The 26,925-nt window shown below is 29.9% G+C and overlaps 1 protein-coding gene across 1 annotated transcript; it reads left to right on the top strand.

Annotated features, from left to right (window-relative positions):
• On the top strand, nucleotides 1–25,969 carry MS3_00002977 (uncharacterized protein; the record flags this gene model as incomplete). The annotated part of the gene is made up of 2 exons (XM_051210658.1): nucleotides 1–1,038; nucleotides 25,946–25,969. Coding segments are annotated over exons 1-2 (855 nt in total), but the record flags the coding sequence as incomplete, so codon positions are not given.
• Nucleotides 25,970–26,925: the final 956 nt, after the last annotated feature.

Here is a 26,925-nt window from a genome sequence, read left to right as displayed (position 1 = left end):
AACCAATAGAATTACCCTCAGCTTTTAAATTTAAACTTTCGATGAATAAACTAACAATAAATCAAAATGTTTCGTTGAGTTTGTCTTTTTTTTAAAAAAAATAAAGAAAAACGAAGTATCATGTCAGACATTGTAACAAAGTTCAAAAATCCCACTAATTAAAATTAATTGAGAATAAGAATTTCAAACAAAATAGTATAGAACAAAATGGATAATAATAATTTCACATTATTAAATATGAATAAAAATATTTCATTAATTCCTTTAATTCATTATTCTTTACCATATAAATTAGTTGGTACAATTTCATTGTCAGTTATTTTAACAGTCGGTGTTATTGGAAATATTTTTGTTATGTTAGTTTTAATATTATCATCAAAATTGCATACACCAACTAATTGTTATCTTATTTCATTATCAGCTAGTGATTTACTTGTATTAATGACTAGTACAACATTAATGGTACAAGAATTTTATCAACCATATAATCATTGGAGATTAGGTAATTTTGCTTGTCAATTAAGTGTATGTTTACAATATTTAAGTGTAGATGCTTCAGCATTATCTATATGTGCATTTTCTGTTGAAAGATGGGTTGGAATTTGTTATCCAATGCGTGCACATTATATGTGTACTATTAAAAGAGCAATTAAAATTATTACTGGAATATGGATTTTCACATTAACATATAATATACCATGGATATTTATGAGTACTACAGTTAAACAATATTCAGAATATGGTTCATTTGAAACGTGTACATTTAAATTTAAGCGAACAGCTTATAAAGCTATTTATATGTGTGATTTAATTGTATTTTATGTTTTACCATTACTTATTACATCAGTAATGTATTGTCAAATAAGTTGGAGGTTATTTCGTACAGACAATAAAGGAATATCTCTTGTTGGACAACATATAAATTTTAATCAAATTATATCATCAAATAAAACAGAACGTTCTTATGCTACGATTAGTGAAACACAACACAATTTGAAATTACGTAAAGTAATTAACAGAGTAAGAGCCAGAAGACAAGTAAGTTTTATTATAATATAATCAAACTCCTAAAACCAATTTTATGTTGTTTGATACTTTTCAGTTGAAAGTTTTGTGAAAAATTAATACATAAAGAAAAAAATAGTATGCTACTTTGATGGAAAAATCGGTTCATTCTTGTCAACAGACAAAATCTATAATATAGGTATCATTACCAAGGTTTGATTTGATAATTTCGAATAAATTGAGCATTCAGTAAATTGTTATAAATAAATAAATAGTATATTTGTAATATCCCAGTGAGTAGAAAAATGAGATTTTCAAACGTTTCGTGACTTAGCGTAAGTCACTTCTTCAGAGAATAAATAGCCAAATTAAAATTAATCCAAGTTTAAATAGTACAACGGAACAGTGAGAATATGTGATCAATCAAAAACAGGTCTGAACAAGTTAATGTCATTCCATACAATAATCCCAGTGACAGGTAAAGTATTACTACAATGTAACTAATTATTTAACTAAAGTATAAAAGCAGTATTAGGGTTTAATGACATGTTTACTTGACTCCTTTATGAAATAGTGAATCTTATGGAATTGTATATTGATAAATAAGCCTTCCATGTTACATTTAATAAATAGTTCTTGCTATAAATCACTTTTAAAAGTGAATATATTTTCAAAAGTAGGGTATATATATATATCATTGTTTCATGTAAATTAATTTCATATACAACATATAACAAATTATTCTTCAAATATACTTACACTTAACACAATAGGATAAAAACATTTTTGCCCCAGAAGGAAAATCACACATGCTTCCCAGTTTAGTTATTATCTGTGAAATACTTCGTTAAAACATCATTTAAATGAATAATGTAAGGTAAAGAAAAGAGAAAAAACATGCGATAAAATAATATTGAAATGTATATACACAAGTACTATAAATTTCATTCTATGGCTAAATATGAAATGAATGATAGAATTGCAAAAACAATGTATATTATATCCTATAAACATGTAGCTAAAGTTTATAATCTGCTGACATTCCTCTCTACAATAAACCAATTTCTCTATGTTGTACTGTAGTATCTAAGCACAATATTGTAGAATTTCTTCTCATATGGATGTGTTATTCCAGTAAATAATTTTGCGAAAAGAAAAGAGATTAACGAACTCTTGTAATCCATATGTTTTGCTTAACGAAGTCTAGATAAACGTTTCTACAAATCGCAATAAATTAAACTATAAGTTTTATGCCATTTTTTAAAAAAAATATATGAAACTAACATACAGGAATAAAACGCTGATACAATCGTACTTTTTGTATGTTTGTTCTTGAAAAATGAATTTATCATCAAATTTTTAAAAAAAAACATAGCTCTTCCTATTTTGTTTCAAAAGTTTTCACCGGATACATTTTCATATTAAATCCCACTTCACTTGTCTCTAGGCCCTTTGAAGTCCCTACCGGATTGGTAACATTGACATTATACCAGTATATTCCAGTTGAACCTACATGTGTTTATAATTCGATTTCTAATGATTTTATGAGTGATCAATAATTACTATCTGGGAATTGATGTATATTCTATATCCAGCATTTTCATTACATCAGTCATGCATTTTTGAGTGAAACAATGTTACTAATTTTGTAGTTAATGAAACAAGTGCCGAATGTTTATGGATTTTATGATCATAATTCAAATATTACAAGCTTCATTATACATATCAGTTAATTGTTGCCAATCAGAGTTATTGAGTTTAGTGTTGAAGTCGCTTTTTGAGAAATGTACAATATTAACTGAATCTCAGTAGACGTAATAAAATTGTCAAGGCTCGCATTCTTTTACTGAATGTCAAGCTTCCTCAGAGGATACTCGACTATGGTTTTATTTATCACATACCTTAAAATAAAACGTTTCTCGTTTCTTGAATAAAGCTTCTCTGGTTGATATTAGGTAATCAGTATTCTACACTATCCTAAAAATACACAAAATTAGCTATAGTAAATCTTTGACGAAAAAAATTGAAAAACGTCAGAGAAGTGTTTGAAGTCTATAGAGATATTTCAGGAGATTCTGTATTTGTAAGAACACATGTAAAGAGGGCTGGTGGTTTAAGTAGAGACCGTAAAGACTGCAAGTATAATTCAATGTGAGAAAGAACTTTGACATTTGTGTTGAGGTAAGCGCTAAGTTTTTGTAGCCTCTAATACTTCCTGACCTACTATTCATTGTCCGAAAGAGCTGTGGGAATGCATCTGTGAAGAAGACCATAGCAAACCATTCGAGTTTAGGAATTACAAAGAACCTGAATACTCTTACATAGTAGAACAAACATAGACGTTCAAAACAACGAAAACGAAAATAGAGTAAATCTAATCCTACAGATGTGGAGTCTTTTGAAGAAGAGAAAACTGACATGAACAATGTCATAAACTTATGTTTTCATAATCATAATTATCCAATCATATGAATATACATATATATGGTGAGTGGGCTGCTCAATCCAAGTTGAATAACGACATCGTTTTTAGTTTCCTTTCTAGCTAGAAAAGTGAAAATCTTTTATTTTGTAGATATCTACATTATATGCTTGAATGTTTTAACGCATTTATAAAACCTTTTTAATATTAGGATGTCTACGAAAAGTTTATACTTTGTTTAAAATCAATTTATATATATGTTTTATCACAGGAACTTTTTTCTTCTTTACAAGAATACTTATGCTTAACTCTTGTTTGAATTCCACAGTTTTTTTCAAGTTATTATACATCTTCAAAGCTTCTATGAAATGTCACAATAGTGAATATCATTTGTAAGTAGATATGTTGTTAAGTAAATTTTATTATGGACTTATTAGGTTTAATGATTTGAAAATAATTATGAACGATCATTTTTTGTTAAATTTTCATTTATCATGAATTAATTTAAATACAATCATTTGTTGTCATTGAAAACTGTTCTGAAAACAATAATAATAAAGCTTGGCATTATTTCGTAACTGCTATAAGAAGCCGTGGCCCGTGAGGCTAATCCGTGTCGTGTAGAAACAGGTATCTATCTCAGTACAATGGCAAATGATCGTGCAATTTCTTGGATTGGTTGAGGATAGACATTACCACCGTTGGATGCCGACTCATTGATCTAGAGATACAGCGTTCGTGCGCAAGGCCGAAGGCCCTGGATTCGAATCCCGCGGGCGGGACCGTGAATGAGCACTGACGAGGGGTACCACAATAGGTCGAAACGGCAGCCCACTGCTCCAGGTTTTCAATGGTCGTCTAGCATCAATCGGTTCCCAATCTCAATCAAAAGCTAAATAATCCCCACAACCTTATACTGATAACTTTCAAATTTTCTTGTAATTAATAATAATAAATTGTGTTCTCTTACCGCAATAGAAAATATTTATTTGTTACGTATAATTAATGAAGTTGGTGCTAAGAAGATGATACCTTTTCAGTTGTATAAATGTGGAAAATTGTGAACTATTCCATGATCATAATGTAACAGCTTTGGTTCTCCAAGATCTGTGAAGTAAAAATTCTTTTTAAATTATGAGTGTATAAAAATTTTACTGAATGAGTATAGATACAATTACACCTATCAATGCATCATTCACGCTCGTCAGCATTTAATCTCCACTAAAACAGTTACTATTCAATAAATATGACATCTCATCACGTTTTGTAATGTTCATAGTTACTCTTTTTTATGAAACAGATTTGCAATATGCTTAGGATATTACTTTTAGTTTCTCACTTTCCTTCAAAAAGTTTATTACTTATCACCTAAGAATATTTTTTTATTCAAACAACTATTACTGTCAACTAATGCATGACATATTTTGTATTTAAAAAGAAAAAAAGCACAACACTAAACAACTTGGCATCAAAACTCCTAATTTATTACCAACTGTAATCCAACAAAACTCAGCTTTATTATCAGTCAGATGGATACTAAACAAAAGAAAGCACAATTGAGGAAATATATCTAAGAACAGATGAAATAATCCTTTTTATAAGTTATTAATCTATATTATTGTCAACTAGTTATTTATTCATTCGTTTATTAAATTCTATGATAATAATCAATGAATTAAAAGGTGTCAGATTTGGAATTCTTTTTTCTAAAAAAGAAAAAAAAGAAGAAAAGAGAACAATTTAGATTTATTCATTACCATTATAATTTGACAACATACATTAGATTTATCTCGTTTTAAAATTAACTTCATTTGATTATATTTTCTTCCACTTAGATTTGTTGATGTTTATCCAAAAAATAAAGGTTTAACAAATAATTTAAAATGTTTGCCAATAGAGTAAACAATTAATAACCGGTAATACAGTGAGAGGAATAAACCTATATATAAATATATATATATATATATATATATATATATATCAGAAAGCAATATTTTGTTTACTACTGCCACTAATCATAGCATCAATAACAATGTGAGCACCTTCTACTCATATATCACTTTTGTAAGTAATCTCTTTTTGTATTCATTATGTAGGTTAGTATAATAATAATAATAATCAAAAATAAATAAATAAATAGAGAATATGTATGTTTTTTGAAGAATTGTGTGTTTATTTGCTCCTTTAAAATCGATGAAATATGATTTTCATGCTATTTTTTATATCTATTAAGGTCCATTCATTTTTCTTCATTGGTGATTGGTTAATATATGAAACCTAGAAGAATATACGAAGTGAGATGTTTTTAATTATAAGTAGTTTAATTGTAGTCAGTGATAAAGACTTCAGTTGATAAGCTCCACACCAAAACATATTGGTTGTTCAGATTGAATATTTCAATAGTTTCTAATGATTATTTTCAAGTGAGAAATCATTGACACATAATAACCCCATTCATTTTTCACATCATTCTTTTATACGAGTGCCATCATTTTACGAACAGGAAATTTCCAGCTCGTTTATTCAACGTCTTATGAATGGAGGACACTAACATATTTTATGAGACTTATTTCTTCATGTTTTATACCACTCGGACATAGTAGGTGGTAATGAAACGCTGATATTGATAGCAAGTAATAACATTTGAACTAGTCATAATATTCTGATGCAATCGAAAGGACATGAGATTGTTTGCGATACTTACAGTTCGATGAAGAATAGCACACAAGACAATTTTGACGAGAATGGGATTTGTGGAGTTTGTGGTGAATTTGATAGTTGAGTTGATGAGTCGGTGTATACTAGAACATGATTGAAGACGTCGAAGTACTGGACGACCGTTTGGTGTTGGTATGGAGTTCGTTAGATGTGCGCATGCACGATCGTGTATGCGGTGATAGAACCCAGAGCCTTCGGTGTCGCGCGTGAACGCTTAAACTCTAGACCAGTGAGCCGAGATCCACCTGTGTAGATGTCTAACGTCAACTGATTGATGTATTTGTGCAACTGTTTTCACCTGACACGTATAAGACTTTACTGTTTCTGTATGTGGGATCGTGTTGCCAACTGCTGAGGAGTCCCACAGTAGGAAGTAACGGTCGTCCAATGCTTCCAGGTTTTCAATGGTGGTCTAGTTTAGATAGACTCATAAATTCAACTATTACAATACTATGATTTCCACAAACCTCCATTCTTACAATGAAGCTTTCAGACGAAGAGGATTTACTAACCTATGGTAGATATAATTTTCTAGGTCTGCATACTCAGCCATATATGACACTAGGACATGTCTATAGTTATTCTTTCGTGTATTTATTTTTTCAGACGTTAGTAAAAATTTTAATAGACATTTATTTATTTAACTGCTACATTGAGGTGTATATGGTTATAACCTGTATGACGTAAGAATGTACAATCGGTTAGTATAAAATAAATATAATTGATATGTCCTAAACATTTAATCAGATTTGAATTACATAATTCTGGAAGACTTAAATGATTATTGGCTGATAGATTCTAAAAATAAATAACTGCAACCTGGTGAATATTCAGCATGGTGTTGTTTATTTTCCTTAAAAATGTAGAAATTAATCAAATAATTTAAACTTCTAACGATTGGACAATACTCACAACAGTGTACCATTTGTAAACTACTAAAATTCCTTTCTTTTCCTAACTGGTGAAGTATTAAACATGTTACAATACTCGTATTCAACATACATTTCCATTCTCAAATACAGGATTTATTAGAATCACAGTCATTCAGACGTTTACGACGAGGATGCTAAGTAGTGTTACAGTAATGAGTAAATCTAACCAACTCGCAATTTCAAATTCACTTCGAATTGTTTACTTGTATCCTCCCATTGTTATTTAGGCCTTAAATTAATCAGTTTCTTGTTGGCATATGTGCATCCTATGCGAACTGCCTCGATATCGCCTTAGGTAACAAGTTTTACGATCAAAGATGGATAGTGGCCAGTAGTTGAATCCAGGAAGCGCGTTTCGTCCTATTTGGGACTCGCTAGCTGGATGTACCGGCATTTCGGAATTGGTGTTCACTCTGGGATTCGAACTCAGTACCATTCGCTTCGATCGCCATCGCGTTATCCGCTTAGCTACCGAGTCCTGATAGCCGCCTGCTTGTGCAATGCGGTGAAGTTTAAAATTTACTTGGTGTTGTTTACCTGTGTTTTCCCATTGTTATGTCAACAAGAAACTGATCAACTGCAGTCCTTAATAACCGTGGATTACTCGATGGCGTTTGAAGAAAATGGTACTGAGTTCGAGTGCCAGAGTGAATATCAATTCTGAAATGCAGGTACATCCAGCTAACGAGTCCCAAATAGGACGAAACGCGCTTCCTGTATTTCGCTGCTAGCCACTATTCATTTTGACTCACAATATCGTTATTAGGTTATTTCATGTTATTAAAATGAATATTAAAGCTACGTCGACCACACGCTAAATGTATAATTTCTAATCTAATTCTTTTCATGTGACATGATAACAAAATCTACTTTAAAGTCATATTTAAAGTAATCTGAAAATTGCTAGACAACACAATAACTTAAACAGATCTTTAGAATCTTTACATTCATTAACTTATATTTAGCGTAAAAAGCCATTTTTATTAACGGGTTTTGCATAACAAAGTGGAATAAGTACCCTCTGTTAATTCTACATTTAAGCGAACATTCATTTGTTTTAGTTGTTTGAATCTCCCAGATTATGTTTGGGATGGGATTCACTCAGTCTATTTCTGGTATGTGTTCATCCTGTGAGGACTGCCTCAAAATTGACTTAAGTCATAAGCATTATGAGCAGTAATAAATGGTGGCTAGCAGGGGAATCCAGAGCTTCTATTTCGTTCAATTTCGTCCAAATAACGCTTTCTGTATTCCGCTGCTAGCCAGTATCCATGTCAGCCTATAATTTAGGCAGATAATCCCCAAAAAAGCCGAACGAGATACATGAACTATTTTAGTGTTGTATATGTTATATTGTTTGGACAAAACTGTTCGGTTTCGTATTTTTTAAAAATAATTCTGTTACCAAATTGTAGTGAACGTTTATTCTACTTGAAAAACCGCCTGCTTATTGAGTTCGGCAGTCTAAACATGGAGTACATGAAACCGATACTTCAATATTAGGTTTCCAACTGTTAGCATCACTAAGGAGCCATAAACTAGATCAAAACGTCTATCCATAAATCCCTACTTTGCAGTTCAGTGTATTATGTAAATTTCCATAGAATTCAAAACGTTTGTGTTCAAAAGTATCATATATATATATATATATATATATATATATATATATATATATATACTGTTTAATTAAAAACATGGAATGAAGTATGTCGCCACAAAGTATTAACTATTGTAGTCAGTAGTTCGTCCACAGAATTGATTAAAACGTTAATTCTAAATAAATGAATAATTAAATAAATCAACAATCTAAAGCCCTGACTAGAAAATTGTTTGGAATTTGACAGTATTTCTTTGATAGACCAGATTACGGATATAATTTTGGCATAAATCAATCAAATCTCTTAACGTTAAACGTTTAGAAGTTTAGTAGTTGAAACAGTTTTTAATATAATTGGAATTGTTTATTGACAATATGTTTTTCAAAGGGTTTATTTTACACTGTGTTACTTTGTCACTCGTGCAGAATAAAAACGTCCAGAATTAGGTATATATATATATATATATATATATATATATATATAGAGAGAGAGAGAGAGAGAGAGAGTGAGTGAGAGAAGTAGAGAGGTGGGGAGAAAAAAGAATAAGATTCTTGCCAAAGAGCTCACCTGAAACAATGCACGTCAGAATTGCTTTTTAACTTAGTTTTAGACTCTTCGGTGGTGAATTGCAACAGCCCGCATGTGATCGAACTCAGTGTGGTATGTGTGCTACTTATATTGACATAAGTAGTATATAGTGTTCGTCAGGAACAGAATATCTGGCAGCAGAGAGACAAAAGGATCGAAAGGTAAAGAATGGAAACAGAATGCAATTTGTATGAAAATGCAAGAACAATGAAGTCTGAGTCGTTATGAGACCATTGATGGACATTTTGCAAATTACGTATTTACTATTTGATTGTTAGATTTTATTAACAAGTCCTGTAATTTGGTACTAGATACATCCGATTGTCCACACCTCTGTTCTGTTCACCACGTCAGTACTGTCATTCATTATGTGGTGAAATATTATTTTAAACGACTTATTTGTAACCCGCTAATTTATATTTCAAAATTCAAACATAATGCCGTATATGCTGAAAAAACAGCTGATAGAAGTCTCCAAGGTTTAGATGACTTTTTCTCTGGCGACAATCCTTAATCAATAATGTCTTTCACTGTCCGTCCAAATGAATAAATAATTATTCGTTCATTAACTATAAATAACTTTTCAGTCAATATTTTCAGTCTCCCCAACCTGATATCTCATTTTTTTCTGAGCTAGACATGCGAGTTTAGAAATTTGAGTTTAACAATCCATTTGGTTCTTAAAAGCACTTGATTGTTATTTTCACCGTTATTTCTTCTTCATATTTTTATAATAATAGGCAAAAACGTTCCAAATGACATTCTTATGAATTCCAAAATATTAGATGTTTTTAGGAATTCAGAATGGTATTATATCACACCGTTCATAGGGAAGGATATTTATATGCGTAATAAAGTCATTATGAAATAAAACGTATATTCACTCTCCAAACAGTTAACTTAGAATTCGCGTCTGATTATAGACAGTTTGTCTCTTGTGTTTTAAATAAAAATAATCAGATGAAATAAAAGAATTATGCTATTTTTCTTCTCAATAGTCGGCTCAGAAAACCGCTTTACATATAACCAAAATTACTCTAAACCACTCAGGTAAACTGCTCACCAATTTACAGTAATTTAAAACTGAAGTCATCTTACACAATAATAATACTTATAAATAAGTTGATAACCTTAACAATAATAATTATTATTATTATTATCTGTATTCAATATTATATTATTGGCACAATATAGAATTCTCAGCACAATCTATTTCAACAAGTTTCCGTTTCTTAATTATTGGTCGATCCTGACGATAAATGTTGAGTGGTCTTCTGTGTGATATTAGTAATCCAGTCAATCGACATCTAAATAATGTACATTATTTTCACTGCATGCTGTCTGCAACCACGATATCTCTGATTGGGCCTTTTGTAACTTGTACAACGAAAGGTTGTGCATTATTGAGAAAGTCACGTGAATAGGTTATGTAATTAATAACCATAATGATATATTAAAAGAAACGAGGAAACAGATAACTTGTTGAAGTATCCAGATGGGAGTAATAGGTAGCCGAAATGTTTAAGCAAGCTGTCGGATAATCATCAGTATTATTATAAAAAATATTAAATTCGGCGAAAGAGTTTCATTTTTAACGAATAAACTATCATGATATGTATTATAACTTGTGAACCTGTGTGCCCTGTATATTGGATAACGCAACGATACCGCCAATCGGAGAGCAGCGAAATTATCGATCGAACCAGTGACGCATAAAACACGTGCGAGCAGCCTAGAGTCCTGACTGGTCTCGCTTCCTATCTAGCACAGCCAGTTAAGTCCAGAACACCAATCTCAGCCTGTGCAAGATGAATCATTTATTTCAAACATACTGGGTTTGTATACAAACCAAACAGACCACATCGTACCATAAAATATGAAACAACATTTGTACAATATTTAGCCAAAAGTGGCTGTGAATGAGGGAGATAGTAATCAATAGACGGGCCATAACTCAAGAATGGTAAATCGTATAGTAATAGTCTATGGATCAAATGAAAGCTTATAATAAAAGCGATATGAATATGAACAGTTTAGTTACATAACAATTACACGATAAAAATATACTCATAGTATTGGTCCATAAATGGATCCCAAGAATTACCATTCATTATTCTTATCGAGATATAACAATATGCAGTTGCATATTTAAATACTCGTAAAATTAGGCACTTTATTCATTGAATATAGGTTAATATTTAGGAATAATAATAATATCTTTAATGTAAAATATAAATGGTCAATATACATAACCAATCAACAGAATATTATTTAAACAAACATTGTTGATAAAGCGTTTCAAACCTTTAAATTCATTCTGACTTTGAAGGTACTCCGTTAATCTATGATTCAATTAAACCAATATCGAAATTGATAAAATCAAACTCTTGAGTTCCAGCTTAAAATTAACTCTCCTATGCAAAACAAAAAAAACAAAACAAACTCGATAGATAAAAAGATACACCAGTATACATTTTATTATGCAACATTGTAATATTATTCTCAACTAAATAGATGAATGTATTTTATAACTAAGTGTAGTTAGTTATGTAATATTACGTTGAAATGTAACATACTATTTTTCAAAGAATAAAAAAACTCCACTTAGTTTCAACAAAACAAAAAAAAGAAGGAAAGAAATAGGAAAATAGAATAAAATAGAATTAGTAAAATATATTTTGTTATTTTAAGTGAAAAATTCATTGATTAGCAAACTATTGATTATCTTCGAGAATAAAATGGTTCAGTGTTTGCATAAGTGCAAAGTATGAATTTTAAAAGAAAACCAAATTGATTAATTGTTTGTTTTTTGTCTCTAAGGCAAATTGAATTTATTTTTATATTTTTGTTTACCTAAGTTCGTTGTGGATGTGTTTCTTTTTTATAAGTTCTAGTCTTAATAAATAACGAGACGTCTCTTTTCAATTAGACATTTATATCTAAATGTAACAGTTATAATTGGTTAAAATATCTTTTAATTAGGTGTTGTATCAAGCGTTTAGTGTGATGTTTTTTTTAATAAATCATACTGTATAATAATGCTTCTATACTTGAATCTTCAAATTTATTCGTTAGGTGCAAGTGAAGTATACATGTATGTGGGTTTTATACTGATTGACATGAGGAATGAATGAAAATGTTGAAATACAAGTTTAAGAAATGATGGCAATTCGGCGTTATTTTATGTTTCTAAATTGTAAGTCTAAATAAAATAAATTCACTTGGTGTTGTTTTGGCTTGTATCTTCCCATTGAGGTTTAAGACTGCAATTTATCAGTCCCAAATAGGACGAAACGCGCTTCCTCGATTCCACTGCTAGCCACTATCCATCATTGCTTATAGATAAAATAAGTTTTACAAAAACTCTTTTCTTGAAAGAGTCTCAAGAATATATCAAAATGGCAATATATTTATAAATGTAGCATTGGTTGAAAACATCAAGATTTTATAGTTATACATGTTCAGCCTCAGATTTTCATTAAATCTTTGGTTTGTTTTCAATGATTGACATTTTTAAAAGACTGGGATATTTAATAAATCCAAAGTATTAGAATGAATAGAACTTTTACCGTTTATTTATTTACGAAAAATGGATTAATGCTGAAAATTATCACCTATTTAACATACTTCAGTGTTATCCTATTTCACTTCCGGTTTCGAGTTTGCGATTAAATCTCGTTAATGATAAAACATTTCTAAACGAAATTCAGTGTTGATATAAATATCGATAGAAATTGTTAATGGTTAAACATTCATTTAATGTAGATCTTTTTCAGCTACTAGATTAGTCTTTTTATATCAGATGGACTGCTAGCGGAAATATCCAAGAAAGATTATCATGCTATATTGTGAATCGACTGAAGTTGGACAATAACACTGTTGAATGCTGGCTCAAGGGTATAAACGTTTAGCGTTTGTGAGCAAGGCCCAAGGTCCTGGGTTCGATTACTGCATGTGGAATAATGGATACGCACTACTGAGGAGTCTCACACTAGAACAAAATGATCTCCCAGTACTTCTCGGTTTTTAGTAGTGGTCTAACGTTGACTGGTTCATGATTTCAGTGAAACTCAACAACCTTCACAACTCTATGTCGATAATCAAGAAAGAATCAGTTCTCCTTCTATGCTATCACTGAATAAATTTTATTCCGTTCATATTTCTGATCATTGGGAGTCAATATATCATTTACAGAGATTCCTTTTTTATTGAGTTTCAGAATTCTGTTTTTAAATAATAGAACCAGTGACCTGTTATTTTTATCAACACTGTATTTCTCTTTTTTTAATCAGTAGTTTTATGTTAGCTTGATAACGGGAGATAAATAAATTTTCTCACTTTATATATAACTGTAATTTTTGCTTACATTGAAAGCAGCCTTAAATAAGCCAAGAAATAATTGAATTTATATTATTTTCGTTTTAGATACTTAAGTTTGTCGTATTTATGTCTATGAACAAGAAAACCTCCTAAAATAACTTGACAGTAATTTATTTTGATTAACCCAGTATAATGCTAATCAAATAGACTACGATCCTATACTAGATAAAGCGATAAAATATGTCTGAGCAGTTACATATCTTAAGCAACACAATTTACAAACCCTATTTAATAATCTTCTCTTACAATTAGCAACTTTTTTTATTCTACCATAAACAAATTCCAGAACTGAATTCAAGTATCACAAACAAGCAAGAATATATATTTAGTTGCACAAACAAATGTTCCTAACAAGTTTAATCTATTATCATCATTTGCATAAAGCGGCAGATCTTTTGAAGTATACTGTAAATTGCTGAAAGCAAAAAAACGCAATTTTTGTGTTTTCACGACCTATCATAAGATTAGTTGAGGTTCATTGAGATAATATCTTTTCTATACTGGTTACTATATCTACAGATAAATAGATGGATACATTTGGAAAATCTATTATCGAAATTGGATTCCCCGGATAACCTTTTTATTCGATGCATCAAAATTAAATTGGCAGCCTCTATATTTATCTGCGTATACATATGCTATAATATGATTAATTTCCTTAGTCACTCTGATAGATTGCGTTAGTGGATCTAACGCTTATTAGTGAACTTATCTTTAAATTTTTAGTGAATGTATTTGCAGTTTGTTTGTGTATATCACGGATGTTTGAGTATATTCCATGTGTTTTTATTGAGTAAAATATACTTCTCATACATCTTTGGTCCTCTATATTTACGACTTTGATTGTGACTAGTATCTTGAAGTTGAGCCTATGTAATATTTGTGGATAAGAATTTTGTCTTTTTCACCAAAAAGAGACAAATATTAAAAGTACCAAAATACACCCTTATTAAATCTTCTCATGACAAGCAATGCTAAACGACGGATTCATAAATTCTCAGTGCAACTAAATAGTTTTACTTATCTATACATGATTCGGGTTCTTAGTGGATTGATAGTGGTCCCTGGAGACTTCTAGATAAACAACTAGTAATAATATCGGTGTTTACTTTGTAAATGAAATTCCAGTTATACTAGAAGGATATTGCGTTTGTATCTGTATTTTGACCAAACATTTAGACCAACTTTTCTGAATCTCTTCACACGTTACAGTACATTATTCATTTAAGATTTATTTTTTTATCAATTTATTATATTTACTGCCGAGCTGACACATGCTCTCCTACAAAAAGCCTATGGGCTATCAGTGAAGCAACTTATTCCACGGTTTAAGATGAACTATCAAAATGGTTATTTTAGTTTGAATCTTATATTCCCTTTAGAGAAACACGAGATAGATACTATGGGATTCCTTTGTAAAAAATTATATTGCCGTTTAATATGTCATAGCATTAGCAGATAATACTCATGGAATAAAGCTTTATGTATTTATTCACAAAATTTACATGATAGAGGAATGTAATGACAAAACTTTGTTAAGATATTGAATAATATTGGCTTGAAATTCTTTGATAAACCAAAGATGATTGTAATAAGTGAAAATATTATTATTACAGTCATTATCATTATTACCATTGTATATCCTTAAGTATTTCTAAGTGGTCGTTAATCAAAATTTCATTCGTAAAACCAGCTACTGTTTATCAGAGGAACTAATAATGTAATGGTTATGAACAATCACGAAAATTAAAGTTTCTTTTTTGTATACATTTTTTTCTAAAATGTGAATTTGGATATTAATTAGTGAAAATAACATTGTAACCTATAGTTCATTAAGATTGGTAAATGTGAACAATCCTTGATTGTTGATTATTAATTTTCTCATCTGATAACTAACTCATAGTCAGGATATAATTTGTTATTATATACATACTTATTCAGTCAAAAAGAGAGAGAGTGGTTTGTAGCATTCAGTATTAATTTAATTGAAGTTAAGTACATAATCAATAAGCTTAATTGTGAGATTGACAACCTCCATGAGACTATAATTTATGAACGACTTTTGGGCGACGCTAAAGAGGCCTTGAATATGTCCACCTACATATTACGACTAAATGAGGGTTATAAACCAGTGTGAGAAATTATAATTAATATTTACAGTTGATATTTAGATTTAGGAATCAGATATAGGATTTTCATAACGAACTGACATCAACAATAATGCCAAGACTCTATTTAGCCAAATAAATGAATTAATTTCGCGCCAAAAATTCAATACCCGTCCTCGTAATACTGATTGGTTCGTCCATGAATTATAGTCTCGCCACAACCTCATCTATTACAGTCAATTAAACTGACTAAACAGTCATAGCAATATGATCCGGTGTTTTAAAAAACAAGAAACATTCATTATGTATTTTTCGGCGTTTGAAAATGTTACAGTTGGACAAAATGAAGTTTAAATTTTTATACAGATTTTTCAAGATTAATATGATATGTACGATGTGATATTCTTGTATATATTTACATCACTATTTTATAATTACTAGTCAAGAAAATAATTCTGACCATTAATCAAGCTTAGCAAGAACAATGCTTTTACGTTAATTAAACTATCTATGTTATCTGAGAAATTATAAATCTTAAGTTTCACTGAATCTAAGCTTAGTCTGTGTACTGACTTATCACTTAAACATTTTAGCCTAATTTATGACAAGAATATAATGTAATTTAATCGTTTCAACAGAAATTAACAGTTAATTACTTTGGAAGTCGATACTTCGAAACTTTACTGCCAAATTTATTGTTTTTAATACGATCAAATGTGTGTTTAGACAATCATTATTCATTGTTTTAAAATTTTAAAACCTCATAAACGAATCCATTTCAAGTTCAATTAAAGATCTGTCCAACTGAAGCTTTGACGTATTTATCGCTTTAAATATACTCTAACAAATGAACCATCAATAGCTATTTGTTCGTCAAATTTTATGAAACCTCTTCAAGATTATTCAAAAAGTCATCTACTAATTCTGCATGTCTACTTGGGAAAATCGACATTCATTTGTTCAATAATTTATTATTATTAGTCGCTTTATTCAATATTATATTATTGGCACAATATAGAATTCTCAGCACAATCTACTTCAACAAGTTTCCGTTTCTTAATTATTGGTCGATCCTGACGATAAATGTTGAGTGGTCTTCTGTGTGATATTAGTAATCCAGTCAATCGACATCTAAATAATGTACATTATTTTCACTGCATGCTGTCTGCAACCACGATATCTCTGATTGGGCCTTTTGTAACTTGTACAACGAAAGGTTGTGCATTATTGAGAAAGTCACGTGAATAGGTTATGTAATTAATAACCATAATGATATATTAAAAGAAACGAGGAAACAGATAACTTGTTGAAGTATCCAGATGGGAGGAATAGGTAGCCCAGATTGTCAAGCATTTTATATTTAATAAATTTTAATTGTGCAGTTATTAAATATATTATATTTTATTGGATTGTTTTCAACAGAGAACTAATTTCGAAACATGAACCTGTTTATATTAGTAGGGTAAATATTTTGAATGAGATTAAATCCAATATATTAAGTAGTAAATCAGAAATCTATAGAGATGAAGAGTGTTCTGAGTAATCAAAATAAGTTATCGGGACGTAGAGGCGTTGAAATGAATAGGCCTTAGTATAGACTTGAACGATTTCGTGTATTGAATAAAGTCACCGACTTAATATACACAATAAATCTAGATGGTGTTGATTAAGGTAAATAATTAAGTGACTAATCAAATATTTTGTCAAAATAAATAATTTGTAAAATGACGTTATTTGAATGAAACATTAAAATCAGATGCATGTTAAATATATTGTATAATTGCTTCAGAAAAAAGTTTAGTTCAAATGGATTCGCACTGCTGAGGAGTTCCATACTAGGACGAAATGGCCGTTCAGTGCTCCCAGGTTTTCCATGGTCGTCTAGCTTCAGTTGACTCATGAATTCAACTATTAAATTACTATAATATCCACAAAACCCCTCTCTAATTATAATTTTAATTAAATCAAGTAAAATTAATATCTGAAAATATGGCCGAACTAGATCCTCCGGTAAATGATATGATCTTTGCATATTTTGTCCGACCTTATATGAAGGTAAGAAGAGAAGAATAAGTGTACTGCTTTTCAACTCAGGACCTTTGGTTATGAGAAAAAAATGGAGATAGCCGCTTCCAGTACATTAGCACAAACATAGTGATTTATCATAAATGACTGATTAATCTAGGCTCTGCAGATCTTTTGGTTTAAATAAATGTTTTGATGCACTCAATTATTGTCCGTCAGTAGTACTTAGTGTTGTGACCTTTGTTTATCCATTAGTCATGCTTTTTGAGGTGAGAAATTATTTTTTTCTGAATCAATAAACGTAGTTTAGTATCCAAGGCTATTTAATCTAACGATGAAACAGAATGCATAAGTTTGATTATGAACAATTCGGAATTTTAGTTAGAAACTATTTTACTACGCAGATTCTCATTGGTTAGCAGGAGAAGAGGTGACAATAGTGCAAAAACTGTATATTTGGATTAGAAAACGTTCAGTGTTTACTGAAAGAGTACATAGACAAATAAACCAAGACTATCAATGAGATAATATACACAATATGTTCGTTCACCAAATAAATTAGAATATCAAGCTCATGATTAAATTATGGGACAGCTTAAAGATCTGACAAAGACTTGAGATTAAGGGAATAAAGAAAAAGTATAACCCAACTGTTAATAATTGGAAATAAAAATATGAGTAACAATGCTTCGAAAAATGAGTTGTTCAGTTTGTCATTTTCCTCTCTTTCCATCGTTGTAACAGTTTTCGTGCAAGCCATTAGTCATTAAGTTTCATTAATCCAAAGGGTGATTGTAAACACAACTATTCATAAGCAAATAACTAAATCGGAATTTTCACATAATGAAAACTTTCACCCATAATTTTCATCCCTTGAATCCGTTCAAAACATATAAACCATTCATATCCAAGCCCTACTAACTTCAAATACAGTTGCTCTCAAACTTCAATTCAATACTATTTAAAAATTTGCTTAAATAGGATTTTTGTGGACGATCATGAATACTTCATTAAGCAAAATATACAATAATAGTTTCAAATAAAGTATATTCCATAGACTAATATTTGTGTATAGTTTTTGAGAAACTATATTAGCTGTGTTCCCTTCACCAATATATGTACAAATTATTTTTCTTATAATACTACAAATAGTATTGTTACCTGTGTAGACCAATAACATTGTTAAATGAACGTTTTTGTTGTGACCTGAATGATTTCGGTTTCATTTTAGGGAAACCAGGATCAACAAACTCGTAATTTGCGATCCATTTTCTAACCTTGGATGGAATACTACATTTATGTTTTACTTTTTAGTAAAATCCTAACGTTCATTCCGCGAATTCGTAGATTTCTCATGAACAAATTAGCATATTTTTAGCAAAGCTTTAAAATTGCTACATAAGGAATTAATTTTTAATAATGCTGAGTTTTACTTTGTTTGCATTATTGATTGAGATGCATGGTAAGAGAGTGCATGTTATCAAACACAGAAATAAATCTCTTTCAGTTCTCAAATATGAAGAGTGGCATATTTCATTAATTAAATTAGATACGTTACTACAAGGATAACATAGTAGTAAGATTTCGCGTTGTGAAACTAGAAAACATGTGTTTGAACCTTGGCATGAACATAATTTCTCTTAAGATTGAAAATAATGTCTTGTATATGGGTAAGGGCGTTAAATCTTAGTTTTATGCTTATTATCTAGTGTCAAAAATCGTTTAATATAATATATTTCTACTCAAAGTATGCTCAGGCGATGTCGCCCAAAACGACAGAGAAAGGTAGCAGTTAAGCTTCTCATCCCCGAGAACTCAACTTAAAAAACTTGACATACTATTTCATATTATATATTTATGCTTCTTTCGGCTTAAATAACGTAAAGGTATTTAAGTTAGAAGTAATGTTTCGCTAGCTATGGTCTTGAAATTGTTTTTCTTAAATTATGATGTAACCTGATTGGGCTTATTTGTAACTGCTTTCCAATCACTTCTCGACTATTGTATTCCCAAGTAAAGTTTAGGAAACCTAACACAACAGTTAATCTATAAAAAATAACCGGATATTTTGATAAAAGTAGTCATCGTGTATTCTACATAAAACAATGCAGATCAACTTTCCATGTTATTCTGATTTTTAAACTTACCCGTAATACTATATCGTTGAATCTAACTTTGTTATATTGTTTCTGACAATCATATTCAAACACATGTGAGGCTGTAATTTCATTCAAAACATCATGAATTTTAAAAAAGTTTTAATGAATGTACATATGTGGTATTCTCACTTAAAGAAAATTGAAAATAAGGTTTTCTCCTCAATACTTTTGATCGATACAGAGGTATATATATATATATATATATATATACTGTTCTAATTAGTTGTATATTTCCATTCTGAATGAGAGTCAAGTTTTGGTTAATTAGTGAAACTTAATTTCATGTACTAAAATAAAATAGATTCATTTAAACTTTATTTAAATGACTAGTTTACATTTTTATGTACGCTTACAGTATTCTGATAACATAAATCTGTGTTAAGATAATAGAAGAGATCACCGCATTTTAACAATGTCAGAACTTGAACCCACTTAATTATTGAATATTGACTGATCCAGTTTCAGTATTATTAATCATTAAATGTGTATTTAGTTTCTGTTTAGATGATTAACAGAATTGTGCTTTTTTCAAAACTTAATTTTGTTAATCAAAAATAATATTGGAAGTTGAAAATGGTTCGTTATAAATGAAAGAATTGATGATGAATCAATGGATAATTGTTTCGCCCTAATTTACGATCCGTTGATATAATTTTACACAAGTTTAAAACTATTTTCATCAGATCTTGTCCAAAATACATTTCCTTGAACTTGATGGATCATAATTGGTTTTCAGTCAGTATGTAACAAAATGAGTGTGCAAATGTCTCACCAACAAATCGATACTATTACGATTTACATTATTCAACTTCATTCAGTTTTAGTTCGTCAAAAGGTTTGCTATTAAATTATGTTTAATGATAATAATGCAATAATAATAGTAATAAGTTAACAATATAAAAGAAAATCTTTTCTTATCATAGTTAATTTGTAAGATTCTTCTAATATAGCTGCTTATTATTACATAAACAATTTGTAAATTGTATTTTTTTTCTTAATCTATAGGTTAATCCTACATGTACACATCAATCTGTTGTTGTTGTTGTTTTATGAAATGTAATTGGTAAAATTGTAACCATCCTGATACACCTACTAGTAGTCAATAAGAAAAGTAGATAAAACTTGTTAAAATAGGTTAAAATGGAGGAGAGAAACAATTTGGTTTATAAAAAATAACAAAGACAAATAAATGGAAAAATAAAGAGGAAAAAAAGAAACATGTTTCAATTTTTGGATACTACTACATATATATGTATAGTTCTATAATAATAAAAATCATTTTCTATAAAGTTTATAATCATTAATGAATTTAGTAGTGTACAAATGTTTCATTGGTTAATACAAAAATAATAAATAAACATAGAAATTAGTCAATATCTAGTTTTTGACTAAAATATTCAGATCTGATGTTTTCCTTTTTTCTCTTTCTTTTCGTTTTTCTTTTAATTTTTTTTGTTTTTGAAGAGTAGTCACATCTCTGTTATATTGGAAATTGGGAATCAGTGTTAATTTAGTTAATTGCTTGAAAATTGATTATCAATAAAGTTAACTTTTGGGTTGTTATTTAATTTATTTATTCATAAGACGTTTAACCATGTTTACATTGGAGATTCTAAATAAAATACTTTTAAATAGTATACTATAAACCTAAACATAAATTACTTGGTATTATATTTATGAAAGCCTAATCGTCTTGAAATATATTTTTTGATTTTATGTGAATGCTGGTGGGCGGTCAATGCCCTCCCTCTCTACGAGAGGTAAAAGGTGTAAGTAAGTAAGGAATTGGAGTGAAGCCTTTTGTAATAACTAGGCCAGAAGTAATTTTTACACAAATTGAAAATCAATTATTTTTCGTGTCTATAAGAATTTAATTATTCAAATTTAAAAGATTTAACCGGGATTTAATAAGCTTATATTGGCAATACAGATTTACAAATAGATAAACTGTGGATTGGATAAAAAACATGACCTAGATTTGTTCACTTGAGTTTTCGTGAAGCTAAGTACAGTTTGAATACTTGTTTCCGCATAGATCAGCGTTAACGTTTTCATCCGAACTTGTGGCCTTTCGATACATAAAATACAAGATTAAATGAATTCTTTTTTTAACTTTTCTGTAATGACCACGGCAAAGTTGATATTATTGAGTATGAAGACAATGGTTTTCATTTACATCTTCAGTAAAGATACAGCGTGGTGATCTGTTTTCGCTTTCTGGAATGCCCGTCCCATTCATAATACGGTTGAACCTTTGCAGTTTCGTAGGGAAGATGAAGTGGCTTGATTAATCGTATTTGATTACCTCAACCAATCTGTTTTCCTCAGTAATATACAAAAGGAAAGATTCAAGAAATCGCTTTAAAATGAAAAATGTGCAATCCAATAAAACTAATCTACCCATAATGTTAGACAAATAAATTTTAGAATCTTCACGTTACATTCATTCATACATTTGATTAAATTGACCTGCTGGTAAAGCGATTGATACTACATAGTCTGATATTTATTCTTGAATTCTGATCTAAACCTTTATTGTAAGGATTTAAATAGAATAGGTCAATAATCAGGTAATAATTCAAATGATCAATAGGAGACCTACAAAAACTCTTCAGAGTTTATTGGCATTTGTTTTATATGAATTTGATCATGTTCATAATCATCTTATTTTATCATAAAGTTAATATAATTTGCCTTTCAAGCATCCTGTTTGATGTATTCTGAAGGCAATACATTGTCATATACAATAATCTTCCTCTATAACAATTGAGTATTGGTGAAGGCTTTTTAAACTATATGACTACCAATCGATGAATTGAAATCTATTCATATAGAAAATAGTTTTCATGGAATATCAACTTAAAGTAATCGGGATACTGTGATGTAATTCTCTCTTATCAGTTTACTTGTCAATTTCACCAACAATTTGTGGTCTCAGTTCACAATTCCAGTATCACGGTCAATGAGGAGGCGATAAACCAATACTTAATGGAAGAAATGATCATTTAATTATGTAGTGTATCAACATCAAACAATATAGACAATAATACAATGTTCAGAAAGTCAACATTGTTATATTAACTGATTAGTGATGTGACTCGTTATTTCATGGCTTAGTAATTGATACAACCAAGTGAAGATCAACAAACTTCAACCAAGGTGTATACCTCAGTATTTGGTACTTTAATCTATACTTAGTACTCTCTCATAATCATGTCATTATAAGACAACTAATTTCTCTGTGATTGATCTGTTTCAAATAACTTGTAGATTACATTATTTTTACTAATACATGTGCGCAAACACCATCCATTATTCATCATATTAGTTAAATAGGATGATGCAAGAAATCGTGTAGAAAGATTTTTGAGTCTTTCAACAAATATAATATGGTAGTTTGAACAAGATACACCATATTTATAAATTAATGGTATTTCAAATATTTTTAGTCATCTAGAGGTTAGATATATGCAAGCAAAACTAAAGGTTCTGCATTTGAACTCAGCGTGCAGGATCGTGTCAGTGCACTGCTGATGGGTTCAGTGACCAATCAACGCAAACTAACGCTTTACATATTTTGCTCATTTACAACAAAAATTTTCGAGTACCTCAACTATTTTGTTGATAATCGTCTTTTAGTAATTCAAATTTTTTAATGCTCGATTTATATAATTTGCAATAAATAATCATGTTCAAGGAATCTTTCTGCAAACTAAATCAAGGACGAAACGGTCGTTCGATGCTCTCAGGTTTTCAGTGATGATCTAACATTGATCGGTTCATGATCTCAATTATATACTTACTGCTTTGATATACGTATTTATGTTCGAATTGTAAACAAAAAGAAACCATCCACAAAAAAAGGATAATAAACTTAAAATTTTGAAGTAGAATAAAGAACAAAAAGGAACAAGAAATTACTTTCCCCAAGCAACAGATTTGTTATTCTTTTTTAAGCGAGATGGCGAACTATCAGAAAATTGCTCATAACGTGATGAATACAGGGATTGTGTTGTTATTTTTTCATTTACAGATTAATCTGTTCTGATGCTTTATGTAAGCAAGAGTGGAAGAAAACGGTAATATTTTAAGTAAATATGAATTTGCCGGAAAAAATGTTTTAAAATCGGATAGAAAGCTTAAGTAAAAAAGGTTATATTTATCGAATTGGGGAAGCAACATCATTTTGACCTAATGCGTTGTTACAATGGAGCTAGCTGTGTTGTGTACATTTCCTTGGTTCTTATTTGTGAACATGTTCTATTGTAGCGTAAAAGAAGAGAAAGAGAAGATCAAGAAGCTGAACATTTGTTCATTAGTCGAATGCTATACGACTTTTTCACACTTCAATACTTTTTAATTTTATGTTTTTCGGAATAATTCAGAATTCGCCCGAATAAATCTAAATGATTTGTTGGTATACTCTTTCCATGAACATTCCCATGAGAGCGTTATCTGTCAAATCAAATAACTTGTCTAATTTTGAATAATATATAAATCTATGGGCTTATTGTGCTAGAAGCTCTCAACAAAAAGTCTTGGATATAAATTCAGTGATAACTGACACTAGTCAGCAAGATGTTTCTACAACCTTGATCAAAATGATGCTATTAAGGTCAGTAGAACTTGTGTAATTAATTCTGGGCATGATTGATTTTCTGTAGGGTGACGATTATAATACCAACTAATTATTAATTGGTATCTACTCTCGAGTTTATCTAGTCCTTAATGCTTTCTGATTACCCTCTCTTCATCGAAGTGTCATTTCATTTCTTAGTTAGTTCACTGCCACATATATAAAGAATAACTTCTGATTTTAAATAATTAAACATTTTATTCAATACATTGAAAATTTTTATCATTTCGATAAAGACCCAAAGAATATTTCATTAGAACTGTAAAGTTTTATATAAAAAGAAATTATGTTTAGCCACAAACCTCTTATAGATTTTGGAATCAAAATAAACGTTTCCTCACATTTACATATAGGAATGTGATATTTACGTGTGGAGAAACTATTTTATTACCTATTAAAACAGTAAAATGGGATAAAAACAATAAGCCTACGGCTATTTTATTCACATTTCCCGATAACGAAATTTAGACATTAAAGTGATTAAATAAGCTATCTTAACTACTTTTGTTCATATAAATATAACAAACTTAACGTATAAATACAAAGAAGCGTATTGTTACATATGAGTGATTAATGTCTGCTACGTTATATTTCAAAGATTTTATGGCTAAACTGCAGTCGAAATGTTGAGTTTTAATGTTTAAAATTTCATTCAAAAGTGTTAAGTTACTAAAAGGTTGATCTCGAGCTTGTGATTACTGTTTGAAAGTTTTTTGGAAAACATAGGCTACTCATAGATAATTTTCTGTGGACGCTAGGATGATAACGACAAATTTAGACTGTGAAGACTATTGAGCTTTGATTGAGATTATGAAGTGATCAATGTTAGATCATCACCGAAAACCTGAGAGCATCGAACGACCGTTTCGTCCTTGATTTAGTTTGCAGAAAGATTCCTTGAACATGATTATTTATTGCAAATTATATAAATCGAGCATTAAAAAATTTGAATTACTAAAAGATGGTTATCAACAAAACAGTTGAGGTACTTGAAACTTTTTGTTGTAAATGAGTAAAATATATAAAGCGTTAATTTACACTGACTGACTACCGAGTATTCGGTAATCTAATTTATTGGTCTTGGTCCTGAATAAACTGGGTCGATAGAGCCCCAATGTTGACCCAACTACCTGACTTAAGGGATTGCCGCCAATTTTCTGTAACTATCTAATATAAAAACGTAAATTTTCATGTTACTACTTTTATTATTATTATCCTATTATTGAACAACATAATAACTGACCAAATGAAAAGTTTGTTCTTTTGGTGTTCTTCCTTTATCCTATTCATGTCCCGTAATTTTCATGTCATGCTTATATATGCTTTCCCTGTATTTTAAAATCAAGACATTTTACCTTTTTTTCTTTATTTTAGGTAGTAAAATTGTTAATGATTATTGTAGTGTTATTTGCATCCTTCTGGTTACCATACCGCTCAATGGTTGTATACAATAGTTTTTCACTTCATGGATATCATGATCTATGGTTTCGCATGTTTTCACGTATTATGGCATTCTTAAATTCAGCTGTCAATCCAATTTTGTACAATGCTATGTCACGTAAATTTCGTCGTGCATTAAAACGTCTATTAAAATGTCATAAAGTAATATAAATAAAAATGCAGTTTCTACTAGAAAACTCAACAATACACTACATATATAACAAATGCATATTTTTTGAATAAATAAATATGATAAAATGTTGATATTTCAGTTTTAAATTGATTATCTAGAAAATTTGAGAACATTAAACAACTTTCTAATTCAAACGAATGACAAAATTTATTGGTGTGTCCATTATTCCAGGATAATATCGTTTTATCTCTGTTCCATGAACAAAGATGTTCATATCTATGTGAACTGATGATCTTTAAACGAAAATCTGTTAAGGATACAAATGAAGTTCAAACTTCAGCTAACCGAGAGAAGTCAGTCATCATTATTGTAAAACCTGATAACAATCTGTATTAGTACACGTTGTTATTCTCCAAACTAGAACATAATGGAAGGGAATTATCAGAAATAGGAGTCATGATTCAGTTCCATTGGAGAAATTAAGATTGCAGAAGGAATTTGGGGTAGGGCTAGGTGGTTTTAAGAGATAAGTAGCACATGTCATAATCACCCATATGGATGTATACAAATAGACATTTAGTATTTTAAGCAAATAGTCTTAGGAACAATGATAATCACTACAACTAAGTATGTAGAAATGCTTTAGTGTATACCTCACACAAATCTTCTATAAATGTATTTAGCCACTATTAGTCTGTTACATTGCATAAAGACTGATAAAATTGTTCCTTGAATGTTTTAGTTTTCTGCTGACATCACCTTAACACTTGTTTGATTTCTT

Source organism: Schistosoma haematobium, chromosome ZW (genome assembly GCF_000699445.3).
Source record: "Schistosoma haematobium chromosome ZW, whole genome shotgun sequence".
In the NCBI taxonomy this organism is placed as follows: domain Eukaryota; kingdom Metazoa; phylum Platyhelminthes; class Trematoda; order Strigeidida; family Schistosomatidae; genus Schistosoma; species Schistosoma haematobium.
Note: the sequence above shows the minus strand (reverse complement) of the source record. Positions and strands in the feature narration are given on the sequence as shown.